Source organism: Spea bombifrons, chromosome 2 (genome assembly GCF_027358695.1).
Source record: "Spea bombifrons isolate aSpeBom1 chromosome 2, aSpeBom1.2.pri, whole genome shotgun sequence".
In the NCBI taxonomy this organism is placed as follows: Eukaryota; Metazoa; Chordata; class Amphibia; order Anura; family Pelobatidae; genus Spea; species Spea bombifrons.
Genome location: NC_071088.1, coordinates 10,235,238 through 10,255,920, shown reverse-complemented (window position 1 = coordinate 10,255,920; position 20,683 = coordinate 10,235,238). Strand labels below are relative to the sequence as shown.

At 43.0% G+C, this 20,683-nt stretch overlaps 2 protein-coding genes across 2 annotated transcripts; one reads left to right on the top strand and one right to left on the bottom strand.

Annotated features, from left to right (window-relative positions):
• Positions 1–538: 538 nt before the first annotated feature.
• On the bottom strand, positions 539–4,645 carry RWDD2B (RWD domain containing 2B). The gene is made up of 5 exons (XM_053456477.1): positions 4,406–4,645; positions 3,325–3,544; positions 3,016–3,083; positions 2,158–2,523; positions 539–1,307 (listed from the first exon to the last, which is right to left on the bottom strand). The coding sequence occupies exons 2-5, from the start codon at positions 3,529–3,531 to the stop codon at positions 1,082–1,084; spliced, it is 867 nt and encodes a 288-aa protein (XP_053312452.1). The 5' UTR covers positions 3,532–3,544; positions 4,406–4,645; the 3' UTR covers positions 539–1,081.
• Positions 4,646–4,875: 230 nt separating this feature from the next.
• USP16 (ubiquitin specific peptidase 16) lies at positions 4,876–19,993 on the top strand. The gene is made up of 18 exons (XM_053454553.1): positions 4,876–5,000; positions 6,090–6,177; positions 7,104–7,282; positions 7,781–7,884; positions 8,241–8,350; positions 10,283–10,467; positions 10,653–10,739; positions 11,430–11,563; positions 12,196–12,283; positions 13,394–13,466; positions 14,685–14,776; positions 16,597–16,653; positions 16,866–17,018; positions 17,198–18,038; positions 18,270–18,364; positions 18,598–18,684; positions 19,288–19,444; positions 19,539–19,993. Exons 2-18 carry the CDS (start codon positions 6,126–6,128, stop codon positions 19,661–19,663), a joined length of 2,619 nt encoding a protein of 872 aa, XP_053310528.1. The 5' UTR covers positions 4,876–5,000; positions 6,090–6,125; the 3' UTR covers positions 19,664–19,993.
• The last annotated feature ends 690 nt before the right edge of the window (positions 19,994–20,683 follow it).

Here is a 20,683-nt window from a genome sequence, read left to right as displayed (position 1 = left end):
AATCCATTTATTATTAAAGAAATGATCATATGCATAATTGATGATGGTATGTGTATTAATTTATCATAATGCCAGAATCATACAGATGTATATATATACAAGAAGTCGGATGCTACGTGTTTTTTTCCTCCTTTTTCTTCTGTTATTTTGCTTCGTCTTCTTGTCTCCCTCTTAGAAAGGGCTGGATGGTCACAATCGCTAGTCACCTGTAAAGAAACCATAATGGCAAAACGCAGCATCTGTTATCCCTAATACTGATATACAATATTTAACCCTTTTAATCATCAGTATTTGATATGATCTTGTTTACATGTGTATAACTAAGTGTATTAAATAGTTAAGATTTTTTTCTATCACCCTGTCCTCTTCCTCACTCTAGCACCCACACCAAACTATTACCAGAAGCTGCCTTTACTTTATTCATTCTTTTTAATAATAATAATGAGTCCACACTTATAACTTACCCAGCACTGGACCTGGATTTTGTGTAGCGCTGCCGGCTAAGGGAGTATTGCTTGTCAAATCATAAACAAATATATACAAATCATATATTTATTTGGGGCAAATTTAGCACCTTTTTCTAAAGCCATGATTTTCTTGGTACCATCCGAATCAGTTTGATGCTGAGCCTACCTGGATTCAACTTACTAACTACGTGTGAAGAATAGACATGAGATGTGACGCTTACTGCATGAGATGAGATCAGATGACGTATTTGCACAAGCATTTTTTGAACTTGAAAGACCCAATTTTAAGTAGGAATCGTTTTGGGAAGTCCCAGGAAATTCAGTTATTGGTCTCAATTGGTTTATGCATTTTGGGAATCGCAGAAGCGACTGTATATGGATGATTGCGCAATATCCCTCTGGCCTCACAATGGGGATCAAACGTTATTTTCCTTGACTAGAGTTGGCCAGACAGTCTGGACAAGCTAAGATTTCTTCTCTAAACTATGCATGAGGAATGACATTTTATATACATTTCCAAAAATAAAAACACATTAAAAAGTTCGGTAAGAAAGGATATGCAACGAAGGCACTTCTTTAAATTCCACAGTTTTCTACGCAGTTAGAAAGCGTCTTCATCGTCCTTCGATGCCAAAATACATGGGGAAGACGTTAGCGCATCCATTTTCATTGAGGAATTGATAGAGCTGGCCGAGGTCCATGTGGTTGCCTCTAGGGCCGTGCACATCAAATGCTTTCTCCTCCACGGCGGGGAATTTTCTCAGATTCAGGACAGAGCCGGTCAAAGGAATATCTTCGCGATGTCTGATTAAAATGCGCTGCCATGTAAGTTTTCTTATTCTGTTGTTAGAAGAAGAAAAAAGATGTTCTTAATGTTGGCTTTGCTGATTTCAAGAAGAGAAAACCCTTTCCTGACTCACATTGGTTAATTTGGGGTCACTTGGATTAGAAATCCAGCACAGACAGGGTTAATGTTGTAAATGACTATGGAAGTTAGAAAATGCTGATTTTTAATGAATCTCTTCATAGACGTACAGAGACCCTTTATCACTCCCATCACACCTGTGTTCCAATGGCCCGTTATCACTCCCATCACGCCTGTGTTCCAATGGCCCGTTATCACTCCCATCACTCCTGTGTTCCAATGACACGTTATGTTCCCTGATCCAAGATTACGTTTAAAAGGCTAATTGATCGTTAGAAAACCCTTTTGCAATTATGTTACAGCTAGAATTTGTGACCCCAAACTTTTGAACAGTAGTGTATATGAACAAAAAATAATTTGAAGCAGAAGCCGTCTGCGTGTCACCTTCTCTAGCAGCCATGTTATTTTTCACATCTCCTGTTAGTATAAAGAGCCGTCGTGATACATTCACGTTCTCAGGTCAGATCTCCTCTAACACATATGTGTGAACTGAGGACACTAACTTTTATAAGAACATCCCTAAAACACGGGTTCACCCATCATTAGGGACACTAAAGCTTCAGTATTAAGTATGGAAATTATATAACTGGTTGGAAACGTGGAAAGTATAGCTGTAAAGTGCGGTACTTGAAAGGAAATCAAGCCCATTGTCAATAATAGGCCTCATTAACCCATTAAACTCCACTGCGATTCTTATTTAACTTTCAATGTTGAAATATTAAAGCAGCTGAAGCAGTTCCCCCTGTATTATCAGCAATCACACACCTGGACCAAAATTCTTCACAGAAATGCTGTGGTCCTTCCACGCAGACAATCCCAGGTTTACCAGGCATGCTAAAGCCAGTAAGATCCAGCTCTTTAGACCACTCCAAAATATTTTTCCTCTTTTGTTTGTTATAAATATGATGACTGTAAATCCATAATCTAGTGAATACACAATCTTCCGGAGTGGCCACGCTAGGCTGTGGTTCTGACGAAGATATTGTGTCCGCGTTAAGGTAACTGTGTGCATTTTCTTTGACCCACTCAGTGGCTATCAGTATGCAGACTTCCCCGGTACAGCTGCTCTGCAGGTACGTGCTAAGGGCTGCGTTAAGCTGAGCCTGCTGGGAACGGGCCAGCAACGGAGATCTGCAAAAGAAACAAAAGTACCCTATAAACATTACATACATTGCATTATAGAACTATCACTTTATCACCAATTATATTAACAGGTGTATAAAGCCTACGGCTCGTTCTCAGCAAAGTGTCTCCGCGTGAAACGCTCTGCAGAACTCCTCTGATCTGATCTGATGCACCAACCTGGCTTAGTGGACTTGCTGAAAGACCATCACAGGGTTAAGTGCTTAGCCCAGCTTCCGTAGAATGCATACGGAGCACGTGGGCTCCTGACAAATACCCCCGAGCACATAATGGGACTTGTACAAGCAGCGCTTGTATTGCTGGAACAGAGAGACAGTGAAACATATTTTGCTTCACTGACTTCCGAAGAATGAAGACCCTCTTTAAAACCTCATGATTACAAACATAACACAGAGCAACCCATCTTTCACCGGTTATGCATCAACTAATAAATGCTAGACATGATACAGACAGCTAGTTAGGAAAAGCAGGAGATATTACCTGACCCGGATTTCAGGGGGCACGGCAGGATAGTTTAAGGGGTACGAACAATGCAAGCAGAGAACGTGCTGAAAGAAAAAAGCGGAAAGTGAAATTCGACATTTTTTATCTTGTTTCATTGATTCCAGTAGTTTTTACACATATACGTAATCAGTTATCTCTTGGTTTAGGTCGTTTGTGGCAATTAGGTATATCGATAGCCTGGTCTTTAACTTCTAAACTTTTGGAATAATATCTGCTGGTATTTTGAAGACAACAAGAAAGGTCCCTTTTAAGTCGGCAAATAACAGCAGCCATGGAAAGCTTTACCTTTGCATCATCGCTCGCCTCCAGTCTCACATTCACTGTAAACTCAATTTTGGAAGCCAGCGTCAACGGCGTTTGTTTTTCTACATAATCTCTCAGCTCGGCCAGGGCCAGCTGATCAGTGACCACAAACTCATCTTCAGAGGGGAACATGCTAGATAACAACTCCAGCTCCGATAACTGAGCCTCTGCTTCCTCCGGACTCATCATCTTCAGACCGCATCTGGTGACAAAAGTTACAAGATATCTGTTAATATCCAGCATTCAAAAAACACGTTGATGCTTGCAATGCAGGCGACCAATACGACCGGGATGGACCGCAAGCACCTTCAACTTCTCTTATAGATCAACATATATTAACTAGTTATACTCTATCACATCCCAAGTAAGGGGAAGCCAAAGAGCGGCTTTATAGATTTAAGGTAACGTTGTTTTTAAAGACTGTTGTAGATCATACATAGTGACGCGTCTCTATATCAAGTCGCCAAAGAAGGAAACTTGTGTTTGAGGGGGCGGTTAGCGACGTGGCATTGCGGTGTCTTTATATATGACCCATCGACAGCTTTCTTTTAATTATGGCACTTGGAAGACAGCGAATGTATTTTATTTGCACAATTTGTCTATATATACGTATCACGTTCTGAACTCTGAAGGCCATCGGGCGCGGAAAAAGAGACAAAAAGCCGTCCCAAAGAGGTTTACTCACTTAAGGGAGCTTTAACAGGAGAGTTGTGGTTTCAGCTCTTTGAATTCACAATACATTATCCTCTATAACTTCTACCGTAGGAAGGGCTTGGCTGACCCTGTATAATGTATGGTTAAATCAGGAAGATCCACTGATTGAATTATACATTATAGGGGCCAGCTCAACCCTTTAGGTCGTGAGGTCCCGGCCCCTTCTTAATGAACAGAGAAGCGAGGGCGTAAAACCACAACTCTCCAGGAGAGCCCCCCCCTTTAGTGAACAGACCCCAAAAAAGAGACCCCTTTCACCCTCCATCAGGCTAAATCAAGATTTCTGTGACACCAATAGGTAGGGGGACACATCATCTTTAGGGATAGCTCTTGGGGCTTTAAACCATACCTGATTTCAGCTGCAGCCACAAATCCAAATCATGTTAAGCTATGCAGAGAAAATCCAAAGGTCTCTCGATGTAAGGGCTAATCTATGGATCGGCTACACGACTTCAGTCGGGAGCAGCCATCTTTGATCCGGGCCAGTATTCTCTGACTAGTGTTCGTACAGCTCATATTAGTTACTGTAAGTACGGAGGACAGAGGCATTATATACCATAATGAAACGAGGAGGCCACGCGCTGGGGCCTGCATATGTACTACTTCTGCAACAATGGAATAGATATATTTCCAGGGATTTCTGACCATATCAAAAATGGCCGCTGTGCGTTCGGTGTGACGTAACTTAATGTCGACTCTACGCACAGGCGTTCGCACCCACGCGTCATCTCAGCTCTTAATTCCAATTTGCTCTTTCGTCCGCCAATCACAAGAGAGTTCCGTTCTATCCAATCGGAATGTAGCTGATGAGGATGACGTTCTGTTCTGCGCGAGAGGCTGCTGGGAGAAGGGTTGCGAACCGGGAACGTGGAGAGTGAGTGGTGGAAGCCGGCTCCAGTAGAACAGCGGCACGTAGGGGAGTCTGTAGGCTGCTGAGCCCACAGGTACCTTAAAGGGCCCGGTCCCTTGCCTATACATATCATATCATACATTTCAGAGCTGAGGAGCCCCGGGGTACACTCATACCCATCAAACAAGTAGAGATAATAGCACCGGGGACATCAGTGGAGGACACCTGGGAGATATGTTATACTTTATCTGTGATATAAACATGGAGATAATAGCACCGGGGAGATATGTTATACTTTATCTGTGATATAAACATGGAGATAATAGCACCGGGGAGATATGTTATACTTTATCTGTGATATAAATGTGGATTGTCAGGATTTGTCACCTGTGATGGGCGTCCGTGTTACATACATGCACCTGTCCCAGTGTTAAACACTCAAGTTGCCCCTCTCCTTGTGGCCGACTTGTATGGGGGCAGCATGACATATGGGCGTATAAGTGTGTATGTATGATATACGGTATCTATCTATCTATATATATATATCAGTGCTGTGGGATATGATGGCACTATAAAAAAATAACGGGTATCACATGTGACTAATACTTATGTGACTAAAAAGACAGTTACCAAAATATCTTACAAGGAGGGGCTTGCGCATGCACCATATTGAATGGTAGCCAGCCTGGGGTAGATATCTATTACGTGTGGTTTGTGTACTTATAAGTATAAGTGCTACATATGTAATACTTGTCTATATTATATATAAGTAAAGCATTGACAATATCCAATATTCTTGGATACAGTCATGTATTTTTACACAACAAATGCTGTAACAGGTATACCTGAGAACTTGTAGGCCATTTTATGGGAAGAAACTATCAAAAATAATATTTTCCCCATTTTGAAATCCCCGTTTGATGGATTAATTTTGTAATAACGTCCTTTATCTGCAGATCTGGAGGCCATTGTTGTCAGTCATGAGTTGATTATTTATGGCGGTGCTAATGAAGTCTATTCCTCCATATGCTTTCATTACTCATGTCAGTAATTAGGTTTGGCTATTAGATTAGATGAGAACATATTCAAATAGCTAATATGCAGCTGCCTAAAAACATTATTTTCTGCAAAACCAGAACTGCGTATATTTGTGTGATTTTAATGGTATGGGTTTTTGTTTTAGTTGCTGTATTTGTCAAAGGAATACTGGAACAGTGCTATGGCAAAGAAAAAAGTGAGAAATGTTCCGGCGCAGGAGTCCCCGGATGCAGGTATGGACCCTGAGGTTGAAATATACCTGTACGTTCTTAAAACCTGTGGCAAGAAGCCCATTCGGACATCTTCCTCCCGCTACATTGGAGATCGGATCTGTCGACAGCCTGGACTCTCTTTGGTCCTCAGAAGCCAGCATTGCTGGCTTCCTGCTGACTGATTGTGTGTAACGGTGCTCGCTGCGAGCACCAGTACATCGTCACGCATAGAATGCCCGATCACGTGATCAGGCATTCACTTCCGGTAAGTGTATCTGCTGCCACCCGCTAAAAATGCATTTGAGGACAGGAGAGCCTCAGCGGGGTCTTTCTTGCTATCGGCATTAACAGGCTATGGAACCCTACTTGCTGATCACAGCACAAACAGATCAGGAGAGGGAGAAAACTAGTTTCTCCCCATTCCAAAAGTGGGGAAGGGGAAACAGATTCAAAACATTGCGCAGATCTTACTCTGACCTCTGCGTGCATTGTTTTTTATGTGCTTCCTATAATGGTTAATTGGGTATTTGTTCTGCTGTTAATATCTGTATTATGTATCCTCCACGTTTACTATAGGCTGTTGGAAGGATGGCTGCTGAATGTGTGCACCCGCCTGCTTGCTTTTATCATTTAGATAACTATCCATTAATGAATCGGTCAATATAGCCATTTTCAATTTTCATTATATTGGAACCCTGAATCGTGCTCAGGTTGTAGCTCGCGTCAATACATTATTTATCCTTTTAAAGTGCCAGCAGATTCCATAGCTCAATAGGAATGAATATAAAATGAACAATAACATAAACACGTTACAATGTACGTCTCTCCGAAGAAGCAGAGAGCCCCGCTCTTGTGAGCTTGCAGTCTTAGTGAACGCATAAAAGCAGGCTTTGCGCTCGGCGTGTCATTTGGTATATTTCTTCGTTGACCAAAGTCGCCCATTCCAGGACCGACTTGCAAGCATTTCCGAAAAGCACTAGAGGAAGGAGCGGTGAAAAAGGCGTTGGTGAATGTGGAATACACGGTGTGTCAGGACTGCCCAACAGACGGCAGAGATAAGAATGGAGAAGAGGAAGAGCGCGAGGAGGGCGCCTCCATCTGGCTGTGTCTAACGTGCGGCCATCGGGTAAAGTACTTTGCCGGCTTTTCTTGCTTTGGCAGCGTGAGAAATTATCTTTTATTTATATAGTTCCAACAGTTTCCGCAGCGCTTAATACATTACATATGAGAATTGACAGACTTAAGACAAACCGATACATTAGGTGGAGAGAACCCGGCTTACAATCTTGAGATGCATTAGGTGAAATGACAACAACAGATACAACTGTGTTTGAGCAAGAAGCTTGCTAAAGGTAAGTGTTAGGAATATAGGAAGCTTAGGGGGTATGAATAACAAGCTGCTTTACCCGTTACCGGTAGAAATTCTATGACTCTTCATCCTGCAGCACAGTTGCACGTAACTGCGTCAGATCGTGGGGTAGAACCTTAGCGTTTCAGCTCGCCCGCTGCTGTTCCTGCTTGGATCCGAGGCCATGGCTGTCCATAACGCAGTCCGATAAACTTTCCCGGGAAACACGATTTTCTCTAATCGTTAATACATCGTGTTTATCTGTTTTATGTGAAGGGCTGCGGGAGGAATTCGGAGCATCAGCATGCGTTGAACCATTACAATACTCCCAGATCCGTCCCACACTGCCTGGTGCTGAGCTGCGACATGTGGAGTGTCTGGTATGTTAAGGGTGCTTTAATGTGTTTTTTAAACCAGTATATAGATTATACACAGTCTGTGGTGCGAGATACTGTTGTGTATATGAAATAGTTGTAGTCTCTGTGTCGCTGTACTTGCTGGTAATAAGAAACACTACAATGTGTGCCATAAATGCCAAAATATCAAGTATTTTTATGCAATGTGCCACGCTACTCGTGTTATATTACTTATCATTTAATTAATTTGCATGAATTTTAGTTGACCTGTGTCATCTGTATATAAAAGCCGTGTCACCTCTCTCTCTGGCCATTTTAATGATAGATGTCTGTGTGACTGAGATGTATTCCGCCTTGTTTATTTCTCTTTATGTTGGTAGGTGCTACATTTGTGATGATGAAGTTCCTTATACCAACACCAACCGGTTAGGCCAGCTGGTGGAGTATATCCAAAAAAAGTCCAAGGCAAACACCAAAAGCCGTAATTCAGGTTTGTACCATAAAAAGATGTTAATATGTTCCTCCTCGTGGAGTCTCCAGATGTAACGCGCTCCTTCACATTTATTTGATCTCCTGCTAGAGACGCAGAGAGCATCGGCTATGGAAGGGCCGTTTAACACTTCGCTCCTGAGCCAAGTTGAGTAGCACCAGTACTCCACATATTACTGGTTAATAAGGCGACCATAAGGTCATACACTCCCTGTTAAGCCAAAGTAGAAGGAGCTTTGAATGCCTCAGTGTTTATGGTAGAGGGGATTGTGCTTTGAGTATATATTATTATTATTATTTCATGCTCTTATGTACGATCAAAGCAAGCAGCGTGTGGCTGTCCAGAATTGTTTTTAAAATCTTTAGCCAGCCAAGGTCTCTCTGGGCATAAAGCAATTCCTGTTGTTCTCTAAAAAGCTTCCTGTTGGCTACCCCTGATTTATTCCCACTAAATAATACATTTGGGAGAAGAGTGTGTGAGTTTCAAAAAATCTGTAAATCCCTTTTTTATCTTGTTTTACTAGTAATTTTACACTCCAAATAACTCCTTCTGTAAATATTAACTGGTATTTTCTTGCAATTAGGAAAGATCTTTGCCTTTTCAAACAAAGCTGGCTTCCAAGAAAAATACGTCCATTGTGCCTGTGGGCGTTCCAAGGGTCACTTCTTGGGGAAAATAGTCTTTATTTTTTGTTCTCGGCTTGCCTTTTGGAACTTTTGCTTTGCTTTGTCTAGTGTTTCTTATGAGAATACAGTGTTCTCGGTGGAATGACTGGCCCGGAGATCTGTGCTATTAAAATGAAAACTCGCAATAGATTCCATAACCTGACAAGTTACGGTGATTCCTGCGTTCCAGATGTGTGAATTAATAGCACCTCCTAGGAGTACCGACGGCTAACAATTTCGCATTTGACCCTTGAAGGGCAATTATATTTATGTAGCTCCAGCAGTTTCCATAGAGACAATTTAATCTCCCCGACACCCTTACTGTAGAAGGATGCATATTAAATTTCTCTATTGGTACTTAATATGCGTTCTTCCTCAATAGGAAGAATAAAATAAAAGCACTTACCTGACAGAAGATAAAGCCCTGCTGCTGCCACTTACTGCCTGGTCCAACTAGTCTTGCCACCGATTGGCTGCCTTGATCAGTGTCAGAAAAGTCCTCCCGTTGAAATCACCGGGAGGGCTATCCAAACATGGGGGGCTGAATGGTCCCCGACACGCAATGTTCTCTGAGCCAGTGCTTGAGGTAACCGGAGTAGAGTACGCACATCTCCTGCGTGACATTTGGCCTGGCTGGGGGCAGATACATACGGAGTGGCTCTGCCGAATCCCCCCCATGCATTCGCAAAAGGGCAATGAGAGAATTTAAAAGCACCATGCAGTGTGTCCTATGCGTTAAGGTTTAAACAATAGCTAGACTGTTCCTTTAATCCCTTCAGTCCCCTATGGATGTACCGGTACATCCAAAAAACGCATCCCAAGAATCCCCTATGGACGTACTACTACGTCCTGCCCTTCTTGTATATACAGGGGAAAAAACATTACCTGCTTGCACCATAATCAAATTTTTTTTTCTTGCGTCAAAGGTTATTCTGTTTTGAGATACGCGTATACGTTTTGTGTCGGGAAGCAGAATCTATGGGATATGGGTGGGATTCTGGGGGGCTCGGACACTTACTCTGTGTCTGTTGCTGCATTTGTGCCAGGTGACCACAAAGAAAATTACATGTATTAAAGTCTTATAACAATATATAGATCGAAAACAGAGAATCCAAACAAATTCACATCGTTCTGTAAAAAACAATTTGAGACTTAAAGCCGTTCTATTTCAAAACATGATCCCTCGTCGTTTCCCTTGTGGGTTGCTACTTATTTTTTAAAAATAGGTTGATAAATAATACCGATGCTGATCTGTTCTTCATTGCAGAGCGAGGGGTGGAGACACCTGAAAAAGTGTCGGAGCAAAATAACAGGAGGACGAGTGATGAAGAAGACCCCGGTACTCTGGCTGAAGGGGTCAAAGCATCCAACACCCCCAGTAACAATAAAGAAACTGCTGTGAAAGGTCTGAGTAATTTGGGGAACACCTGCTTCTTCAATGCCGTGATGCAGGTAAGCAGAATACAGGCGTATTGTTATATACATGCTACAGGCATAAGGTTTTCTTCATTGTTTCCTTAAGTGTTAATATTTACTCTTTAAATATGTGGGGAACGTATAAAATGAAAATTCTGCTTTCGTTTGGCGAATTAGAATTTATTTTCTGTACTTTTTTTTTTTCCCCGTTTTCTCTAAAGAATTTGTCTCAGACTCCAGTCTTACGAGAGTTTCTGAATGAAGTAAAAATACCTCGTAAAAGCGTGGCCATCGAGCTGCCCGACTCTGTAAGTACGTTGCATGCTACAGTGTCTGAAGGGTCTGCGGTAACATAACTGCGATTGGGGTCCTGTTACCTGTCTAGTAGACAGCGGTAAGGGATTCAGCTTTTTCTCCTCTCTGCCATCTTATGTGACATCCCTGAAACATGTATAAAGGAGAACCCATTAACCATAAGTGTGACGGAGATCAGCGTTATTAAATGCTACCAGGTCCAAGCCTACCCACACTCAGAGCACATATTGGCACCGGTACCACACCTGGAAAGCTGCATGGGGCAGACGCAAGACCTGGGGGTATCATTGAGACAATCAAAATATCTGCGTTTTGGGCCCTTTGACACTTAAGTGGCCCTTTTTGAGAGTTTTAGCTAAAAAAGTGTATTGTGTTTTGTCGAGGGATCTGTCACCTCTACAGCTTCGCTTTTATTAAACCTGTAAGTATAGTTTTTGTGTACTTTGGGTTTAATTTGTTCACTGAACTGTAAGTGATCTGGGAAGGTTACAGATTTGGGGTATAATTCGTAGGATTTGCTGCATGCCCTCTGCTCGTCTCAAACGTAAAGAAACCATATCGGTGACCAAGAAAACCTCATCCTTACCCACCAATAAAGTGTTCTGTAGGTGCTTTGAATGTGGCGCGTTGATTGTATTTGTTCTCTTTAGTAAGGCCGTTTTAAATGATTCTCTACGTTTCAGTCTTGTGAAGAAGTGATCGTGGAGCAGCTGCCGGGGCCTCTCACTTTAGCGATGTGCCAGTTTTTGACGGAAATGCAAGAAACCAAAAAAGGAGTGGTGACCCCAAAAGAGCTTTTCTCTCAGGTCTGTAAAAAGTGAGTATGTACCGGATTTGCCGTTTCCGCCGACACGCTATTATCTGCTTTTAATCGTAAAAAAAAAAAAGCTATTTAAATGTACCAGCCACCAGATGTATTAAAGGTGCTGTTCCTCCCACTCTGCTAACTTTAAACGCTTTTAGAATTGCAGCGTTAAGTAAAAATGGCAGATCAGCCGACAAATTATATTTCTATGTAGAGAAGTACACTGGGCTACTGGCATCAGATGGTTATGATCCTTGAAAATCAATTTATTCCTTTTTGTCTTGGTTTTTTTTTTTAATGTGTGGAGCATAATTATATTGTCACAGATGATAACCTAATATTTGATGTCTTGATGCTTTTTAGCTCAAAAAAGTAAACAAATTCAATTTTTCTTAGGTATACTCTCTGAAAACGATCGTGTTCCGTTTGTTAAATGTCTCTTGTTCTGGCAAATCATTATCACAACTTCCTTTTGTGAGCCAGTCGTACATTTTTTTTTTTTTTTCCTTTTTTCAACAAATTCATATGGTTATTACTCCATCAGGATAAAGAAAATGACACTTGAATGTCGAATGTAATTGGGGTTTTAACATGTTTTGTTAGTTAACATTAACACTGTAGCTACCGACATGTTGTCATTCTAGAGCTATACGGTTTAAAGGATATCAGCAACAAGATAGCCAGGAATTGCTTCGCTACCTCCTGGATGGAATGAGAGGAGAAGAGATTCAGGTAACAAAGTAGAGAACACCAAGGCTGATTGATCGTGTAGTTGGTGTATGTGGTTGGTCGTGTAGTTGGTGTAAATGGTTGGTCGTGTAGTTGGTGTAAATGGTTGGTCGTGTAGTTGGTGTAAATGGTTGGTCGTGTAGTTGGTGTAAATGGTTGGTCGTGTAGTTGGTGTAAATGGTTGGTCGTGTAGTTGGTGTATGTGGTTGGTCGTGTAGTTGGTGTATGTGGTTGGTCGTGTAGTTGGTGTATGTGGTTGGTCGTGTAGTTGGTGTATGTGGTTGGTCGTGTAGTTGGTGTATGTGGTTGGTCGTGTAGTTGGTGTATGTGGTTGGTCGTGTAGTTGGTGTAAATGGGTGGTCGTGTAGTTGGTGTATATGGGTGGTCGTGTAGTTGGTGTATATGGGTGGTCGTGTGGTTGGTTGTGTAGTTGGTGTATGTGGTTGGTCGTGTAGTTGGTGTATGTGGTTGGTCGTGTGGTTGGTCGTGTAGTTGGTGTATGTGGTTGGTCGTGTAGTTGGTGTATGTGGTTGGTCGTGTAGTTGGTGTATATGGTTGGTCGTGTAGTTGGTGTATATGAGTGGTCGTGTAGTTGGTGTATATGGGTGGTCGCGTGTAGTTGGTGTATATGGGTGGTCGCGTGTAGTTGGTGTATATGGGTGGTCGCGTGTAGTTGGTGTATATGGGTGGTCGCGTGTAGTTGGTGTATATGGGTGGTCGCGTGTAGTTGGTGTATATGGGTGGTCGCGTGTAGTTGGTGTATATGGATGGTCGCGTGTAGTTGGTGTATATGGTCTGAACAGTCTGTGATACCCAACTAGTTTGTAGTAAGTGGTAGAAGTGATCACCGAGTCATTTCATAGGGTCTTTCAGAGATCACTGCTTCAACTGTATCTTCAGTTACTCCTCCATTGTGATATAGTACGCCAGTTAGTCTGACACGCAAGATAAGCGCCTGCAAAGGTTTCTGTACTTAGAATGACGGCGGTTGTATTAAGTGTATATTCGCTGTGGCCACCAGACAAAGACGTAGAGGTAGTGAGATGATGACATAACCCCATCGCTTGTCGTTTGCATGTGAGTTTTAGCTTTCTGCTTTCTTCTGTATTCTAGAGAATAAGTGTGGCAATGACCAAAGCTTTACATGACTCTACAGACGAGGAGGAGATCAAAAAGAAAATTAAAGGTGCGTTTCCCAGCATGTGAAATAAGCGTTACTCAAATGAAACCCTTTTATATTCAACATCAAATTAAAATAATTATGGATCTCTTTGCCATGCGTTTAGCTTTATCAGCTGGTATCATGCGTGCGTATGTATGTATGTATGTACCGTGTTTCCCCGATAGTAAGACACCCCCGATTGTAAGACGTATCGGGAGTTTCAGAGGGGTCAGCTAATATAAGCCGTACCCCGAAAGTAAGACATATGTCTTACTTTCGGGGAAACACGGGGGATTTGCCTCCAGTGACGTGCGGTACAAAGAGTGGGGCTGGGGGTGCGGGCCGCACCCTGGGGGGGGGGGTGCCAGGCCAGTGCCCCCCCCCTCCGACTGAAAAGACGGCGCCGTTTTGATCAGTCTGCCGACAGGTGTCACTGGCTCTGTGTCCTCCCGGAAAAAGGTCAGTGCTGGTCATACAGAGAGAGACCAAGGAGGGGGAGGGGGGTGTGAAGAGATTCTCTGCAGCTCTTATTGTAACCGCAAGATGCAGCTGAGGAGGACTACAAGTCCCAACATACCGGGCTGTGTGGGCTTACAGTTCTCCTCTGCTGGAGCAGCAATAATGTTTTCCGTGGTCCATCAGGACCATGGACAACATACAAAACACGCTGTGTGGGATACTGCAGGCCCGGACTGGCCATCGGGCACACCGGGCAAATGCCCGGTGGGCCGGGCCACGGCAGGGCTGCATTGACTTAGGGGCTGATGGAGCTGCAGCTCCAGGCCCCTACTCTACCTACGGCCGCATTAACGCAGGGCATAAGGGGCGCCTGCCCCTTAGGCCCGCCGCACCTGCGACCGGGTCCGCCACTCTAAGGGGCCGGGAAGTCCCCACCAAGGCCGGCCTTACGTGGTTAAAACAAAAAATTCGACAATTTTTTCCCAATATAAGACATACCCCGAAAGTAAGACATAGTGGGGCTTTTAGGGATAAAAAGAAAGTAAGACACTGTCTTACTTTCGGGGAAACACGGTATGTATGTATGTATATAAATTTTTATATATATAATCTATATATAAATTCAGGGAAATTCCAGTTCAAGAACAATGAATGCATATAACAGCACTTTGTAGGTACTCTCATATGCACTCATTCAACCTAAAAAAATTATACTACTTGCATTATGGGAAAGCTGCAGCCTCCACCATTGATTTTTAAATACACCCCTTTCTTCCTGCACAGACTGTGAAAAGCGTAGAGCGATCCCGAATTTTGTGGACAGATTATTTGGAGGGGAACTTACTAGCACAATCGTTTGTGAGCAGTGTCGTACGGTACGTGGTCTCCTTTATAAATGCAGATCTCTTTTTAGTGTATCATTTAGGAAAATGTAAACTTGAATGCACTAAGAACAATTATCACCTTCCCAGTATATGTAATGGAAGAGCCCAGTATATGTAATGGAAGAGAATCACATTTTCAGTATCTTTAATGAAAACTCAATTGAGCTTAATCATGACTTCAGTGACTTGGATATACAGCAAGTTGACCAATGGCCAAATTTAGATTTTTTTTTAATGAGTGTCCTTGGATCCCAACCAAGTTCATTGTGAATGACTGCGTTGTGTAGTAGAAATGAGTCCGTATCCGTGTCTCCTAGAACTAACCAAAGCAATGCTTCTGACTTTACGTTTCTACAACCTAATGGAGTAACTGGATCATGTGGCCTAGTGAAATCACCCGCTGAACGCCTTAAGATTGGAAAATGCCGCCCCGTACCCTGATGCCCATGAGCAGTTCCGTCATGCAAACTGCTGCGCTATATGGACAAAAGCATTGGGACGAACCTCTCAATTATTGAGTTCAGGTGTTTCAGTCAGGCCCATTGCCACAGGTGTATAAACTGAAGCACCCCGCCGTGCAGTCTGCATTTACAAACATTCGTGAAAAAAATGGATGGTTCTGAAGAGCTCCGTGAATTCATGAGCAGTGCTGTGATAGGACGCCACATCGACAATAAGTCAGTTTGTGAAATGTCATCCCTGCCAGATATTCCACACTGAACTGTAAGTGGTATTATTGGAAAGTGGAAGCGTTTAGGAACAGCGACTCCACCATGAAGCGGAAGACCAAGCAAAGTCACAGATTGCCGAGGCACATGGTGCGTAAAAGTCACCAACGCTCTGCTGATTCCATAGCCGAAGAGATCCAAACTTCCACTGGTTTTATCAGCACAAAAACTGCAGCAGAGATTCAGGGAACGGGTTTCCACGGCTGAGCAGCTACGTGCAAGTCTTGCATCGCCAAGTACAAAGCCAAACGTCGGATTAAGTGGTGTAAAGCACGCCGCCGCTGGACTCTGGAGCAGCGGAAACATGTTCTGTGCGGCTCGCGCTTCTCCGGCAATCTGTTGAGCGAGTCTGGGTTTGACGGATGCCAGGAGAGCATTACTTGTCTGATTGCACTGTGTAAACTGTAATGTTTGTCGGGGAGGGATAATGGTCTGGGGCTGCCTTTCAGGGTTTGGTCCTCTTACTTCCAGTGAAGGGAAATCTTGAGGCTTCAGCGTACCCAGACGTTTTGGACAATGCTATGCTTTCCAGCTTTGTGGGAACAGTTTGGGGAAGACCCTTTTCTGTTCCAGTGTGACAGTGCACAATGTAAGGTCCATAAAGACAGGTTTGATGGATTTGGGGTGGTATAACTTGACCAGCCACACAGAGCCCTGACCTTAACCCTATTAAATCTCCGTTCCCGCTCGGAACGGAGATTGCGAGCGGGACCTTCTCATCCAACATCAGTGCCGGACCTCACAAATGCTCTCTACTGGATGAATGGGCAAAAATTCCCACAGAAACTCTCTTCCCAGAAGAGTGGAAGCTGCAAAGGGGGACCAACTGCATATTAATGTCTGTGTATTTAGAATGCAATGTCATAGAAGTCCCTGTTGGTGTAATGGTCAGGTGTCCCAATACTTCTGTCCATATAATGTGTGTAGGGTCTTCCCGCAGCTTAGCGCCGGGATGCATCGTACAACAACAGTCTTTTGGGTAGTTTTATTGTGTAATTAAATAACACAGAGCGTTGCATGTTCTAACATAAAAAGTTGTTTGTTCTTTGCTTGTGGGAATTAACATTGTTTCATTTCCTGAAGGTGTCTTTGGTCCATGAGCCATTTCTCGACCTCTCCCTCCCTGTTCTGGATGATCTGGTAAGAATAACAGTAACCTACAAAATATTGGCATGGAATGGAATGGAAACTATGAATGCCTTGTTTGCCGGTTTTACGTTCTCAGCCGAGTGATGCCAACCTAAGAATAATTATTGTGGCGCTAATGATCATACGTTTAAAAACCAAATAGCATGTGTTGCTGTGTAGATGCTGAGAAATGAATGGTCAGTGTCTCGAATCGTGTGTTTCAGCGTGTAAAGAAGAACTCCAAGATAGCCAAAAATATTTGCGACCAGAATGTTGACGAAGACAATGATAAGTACGTAAAAGAGAAGAGCGACGAGTCCGGACCAAGTAAACATCTTCAGAAAAAGGCCAAGAAACAAGCTAAAAAGCAGGCAAAGGTGAGCATTTGGCATCCGATCGGTGTCGATGGTATTGTTGTTAATTTCAGGTTTCAATTAATTTTACTGTGGGTAAGAACTGGTTGCCCCGTCTAGTTTGGAGGTTTTTGTTGCTGGAAAACATTGTCGGGTTTTCTGCACCGTGGTGCGTTCTCAACATAGTGTTAATGTTTCCACAGAATCAGCGCCGACTGCAGAAGATACAGGATAAGACGGTGGTGTTCAGTGATCTGAATTCCGAGCAGAACGATGACAGTGGCGACGAAGACGCAGCCTCGAACGATCCGATGGAGTCGGAAGTTAATTCAAAACTGGACGATGGATCCGCGCCTAAACAACTTCCCTCGGAGAAAACCAACGTAGACCGCGCGGAAGGCGACGCTGCATCCGATACACAGAATCCAGAAAATGTCACCAATTCAAGCCTTGAGGATACCCAAACAGATGTAGAAAAACTGGAAAATTATATTGGACTAGATAAAAAAGATTTTGAAGAAAACACTAAATCGGTTATAGTCGATGGAGAAAAGAGCATGGAGGACGGTGCTGCGAATGTCTACTCTGAGGGTACAGAAAGTCTGAGAAACAATGTGGTTCTAGAAAATGATGATGATGATGATGATCACGTGAACGCGGATAACACTGAGCTCCCAGCTGGAACATCTTGCACCCTGTTTACTGGTGACACAAGTGCCCCTAAAACAGAGCGTTTCACCCCCGAAGATCAGTTAACAGAAACTTTAAACCAACTCAATTTGGATGCCGATCTGGGACCTGAGCAAATTGAGGTGGAAATAATTGACAAACAGCCCGCGGCGCAAGTCTACGAAGTAGTGAATGAAGACCCGAAAACTGCCTTCTCTACCCTCTCGGAAAGAAAGAGTCTTCCGCTGGATGAATGCTCTGTGCTTAGTTGTCTTTATCAGTTCACTAGCAAGGAAGACTTGACCGGCAACAACCAGTTACTGTGTAACGAGTGTACGAGACGACAGCTGAATAGGCAGAAGAACAATAGTAAAGGTAAGACCGAATCCCGTTTAATTCATGTAATGATCAATCAACAATTGGCTCAAAAATTAAGAATATAAGTGTCTTTTCATCTTCATGGTGGTTTTGGTCTGATGCCGACATCGATTCCTTGAGTTAGAAAAATGAACGCGACTGTCGTTTTAACTGACGCTGGTTTTATGCAATAAATCTGTTTGGTTTTTTTTGCTATATATCAAGTTTGCAGATTTTCCTATGTTCCAGGTGAGAAGAAGTTTGTTTATACGAATGCCAAGAAGCAAATGCTGGTATCCGTCCCTCCTCCCATCCTTACTTTGCATTTGAAACGGTTTCAACAAGTAAGTCTTCCGCCCGCCCGTTAATATTGTTACATTTTGTGGAATTTGTTTTTTTAGTAAAGCCGCCGTGTCTGTGTTTATTCTGCATGTGATTGATAAAATGTGTAACTATTAACCGCTGTGCTACTATTTTAATGCGTTGCTTTGTTTTATCAGTAATTGTTCTTATGTTGAAACGATTCTTTGTTGTAAAGCCGTATTTGTAACCTTTTTTTTTTATTATTTACCCCCAGAACGGCTTTAATCTTCACAAAATTAATAAACATATAAAATTCCCCGAGTTGATAGACCTGGGTCCGTTCTGCACCGTTAAATGTAAGGTAAGTGACCGTTCTCTTAAATCCCACCGTACGTTGGCTCCGTGATGCCAAAAGCTCATACTATGTTGCCGCGTGTTGGGGGGTTCCTTTGGAAGTGTAACGATCAGTCACTGTCAAACTTAAGGGAAAGATTTGGGGTTCATTCATCAAGGTGGATCTAGGTTATTTGCAACATTTTGTCTCAACAAGTTAACCTGACATCATACAGGCCGTCACCAGAGTTTCTGCTGCTAAAAGGTCTGTTTTTTGCCCTGCATAATGTATAGATAAATGAGTCTCCCACCATTTTCAATACGTTGTGTGCGGTGGCCCTTTTTACTGTGATATTAGGAGGTCTGCTCGTGTGTGCACGCAATTATGTGCAGGCTCCGGTTTGTGCATCGTATTCTTCTCCAGTGATGGGTTCTGAATGGAACTCTGATGGAAGCCATCCACGCCGCTGGCACATTTGCCCTCTCGGCAGTACTAATGCTGCGTTGCATTGAAACGGCATAAAAACGCTGAAGAGAATGGGGAGGCCGGGGCTATTTTCTGTATTCAATATTAAGGACGGTCATGTTTAAAAAGTTCAGGCGTCATTAATTAAAAAAATTTTATCCACAGAACATCCCTGAAGGAGAGTCCAGACTTCTGTACTCGCTGTACGGGGTCATCGAGCACAGCGGCACCATGAGATCGGGTCACTACACCGCTTACGTTAAATCGCGGAACCGTAACGCTCCGCTTTGTGACCTGGTTCTTCGAGGAGCGTTCCCTGAAGGTAACCCGGGTCAACTTATAGAGGCTTGTTTGTTTTTATGTTTATTTTTGTATCGTGAATAACGCATGGAATCTGTGTTTTTGTGTCTTTATAGAGTCCAGTGCTGAGCCGCCCAGGGGTCACTGGTACCACATCAGTGACAGTCACGTGCAAGCGGTGCCGCTCAGCAAAGTACTGAGCTCGCAGGCTTACCTCTTATTTTATGAACGAATACTGTAACGTTACTGGAAGATCGTTTTCCTAGCCGCTGAATCTGCCAAGGAATATTTATTTTAATTGAACTACACAGACAAGTGGCCTGGGGGGGTTTGGAATGAATATGGGGTTTCAATGATGAGCACTGCTGTAAGCCAGAAGTTCCAGCACTGGCCAACTGGAACAGTAGAATGAATGAATATTAAGAAGAATGTACTTAATGGAAGGACGGGGCTGACTGGTTCTGGTCCTGCGGCTACCGGACCTCCGCAGTCTCTTCCAGCAGCTGCACTTATGCAATAAATTGTGTGCATTTAATATTATACAAACATTACACGATCCTTTTTGACCAAACATGTTTTTATTATTTGATTTAAACAATAGTTCTGCTATCTTTTATTTTATTTCTCCTTATTTCAAAGAAAAGCTGTAGGCAACTGCAAATCCCACACTTCTGGTTTGCAATTTTCATACTTCTTTATGGCTGGACCAACTAGCACTTGGTGGGGGGATAAAGAACTCTTAAGGGTCTTTAACGCTTTGGCTGGTTCTAAAAATTATTCCTAAGGGAAGCGAATGAATGAAGTAAATGTCTGCATAATCTTAGCATTCTGATCTCCTCTTCTCTAAAAATACAGACTACTGTATACAGTGGCGTTTTCATGTAGGCCTGTAGCCATCGCAGGAAAAAGTGGGCTTATATGCTTGGTTGCTAGTTAGAAGGATAAAAATAAAATAATCCTAGCTATCCCTTCTCCCTGTATATAATGCTTTCCTAGTGCCAGGATATTCACTTGTCCCTTGAAGAGCCGGGAAGTAGAGAAGCAAAAGTTAGGCTTTCTGGTCTTGAAGATTGGTCTGGAACCACTTTCCACGGTATGGGCAGGAGCGAGTGTCCCATAGCAGATCATGGGATATCTCGCCATCAAATCAGGGAACCCTAGGTCAGAACTGAAAGTTTAAATTCTTTACTAAGTCTCTTTTCCTGGTAGCATGGAGCTGAATTGATGCCACCACTCGAGGTAGGGTATGAGCTACTAACAG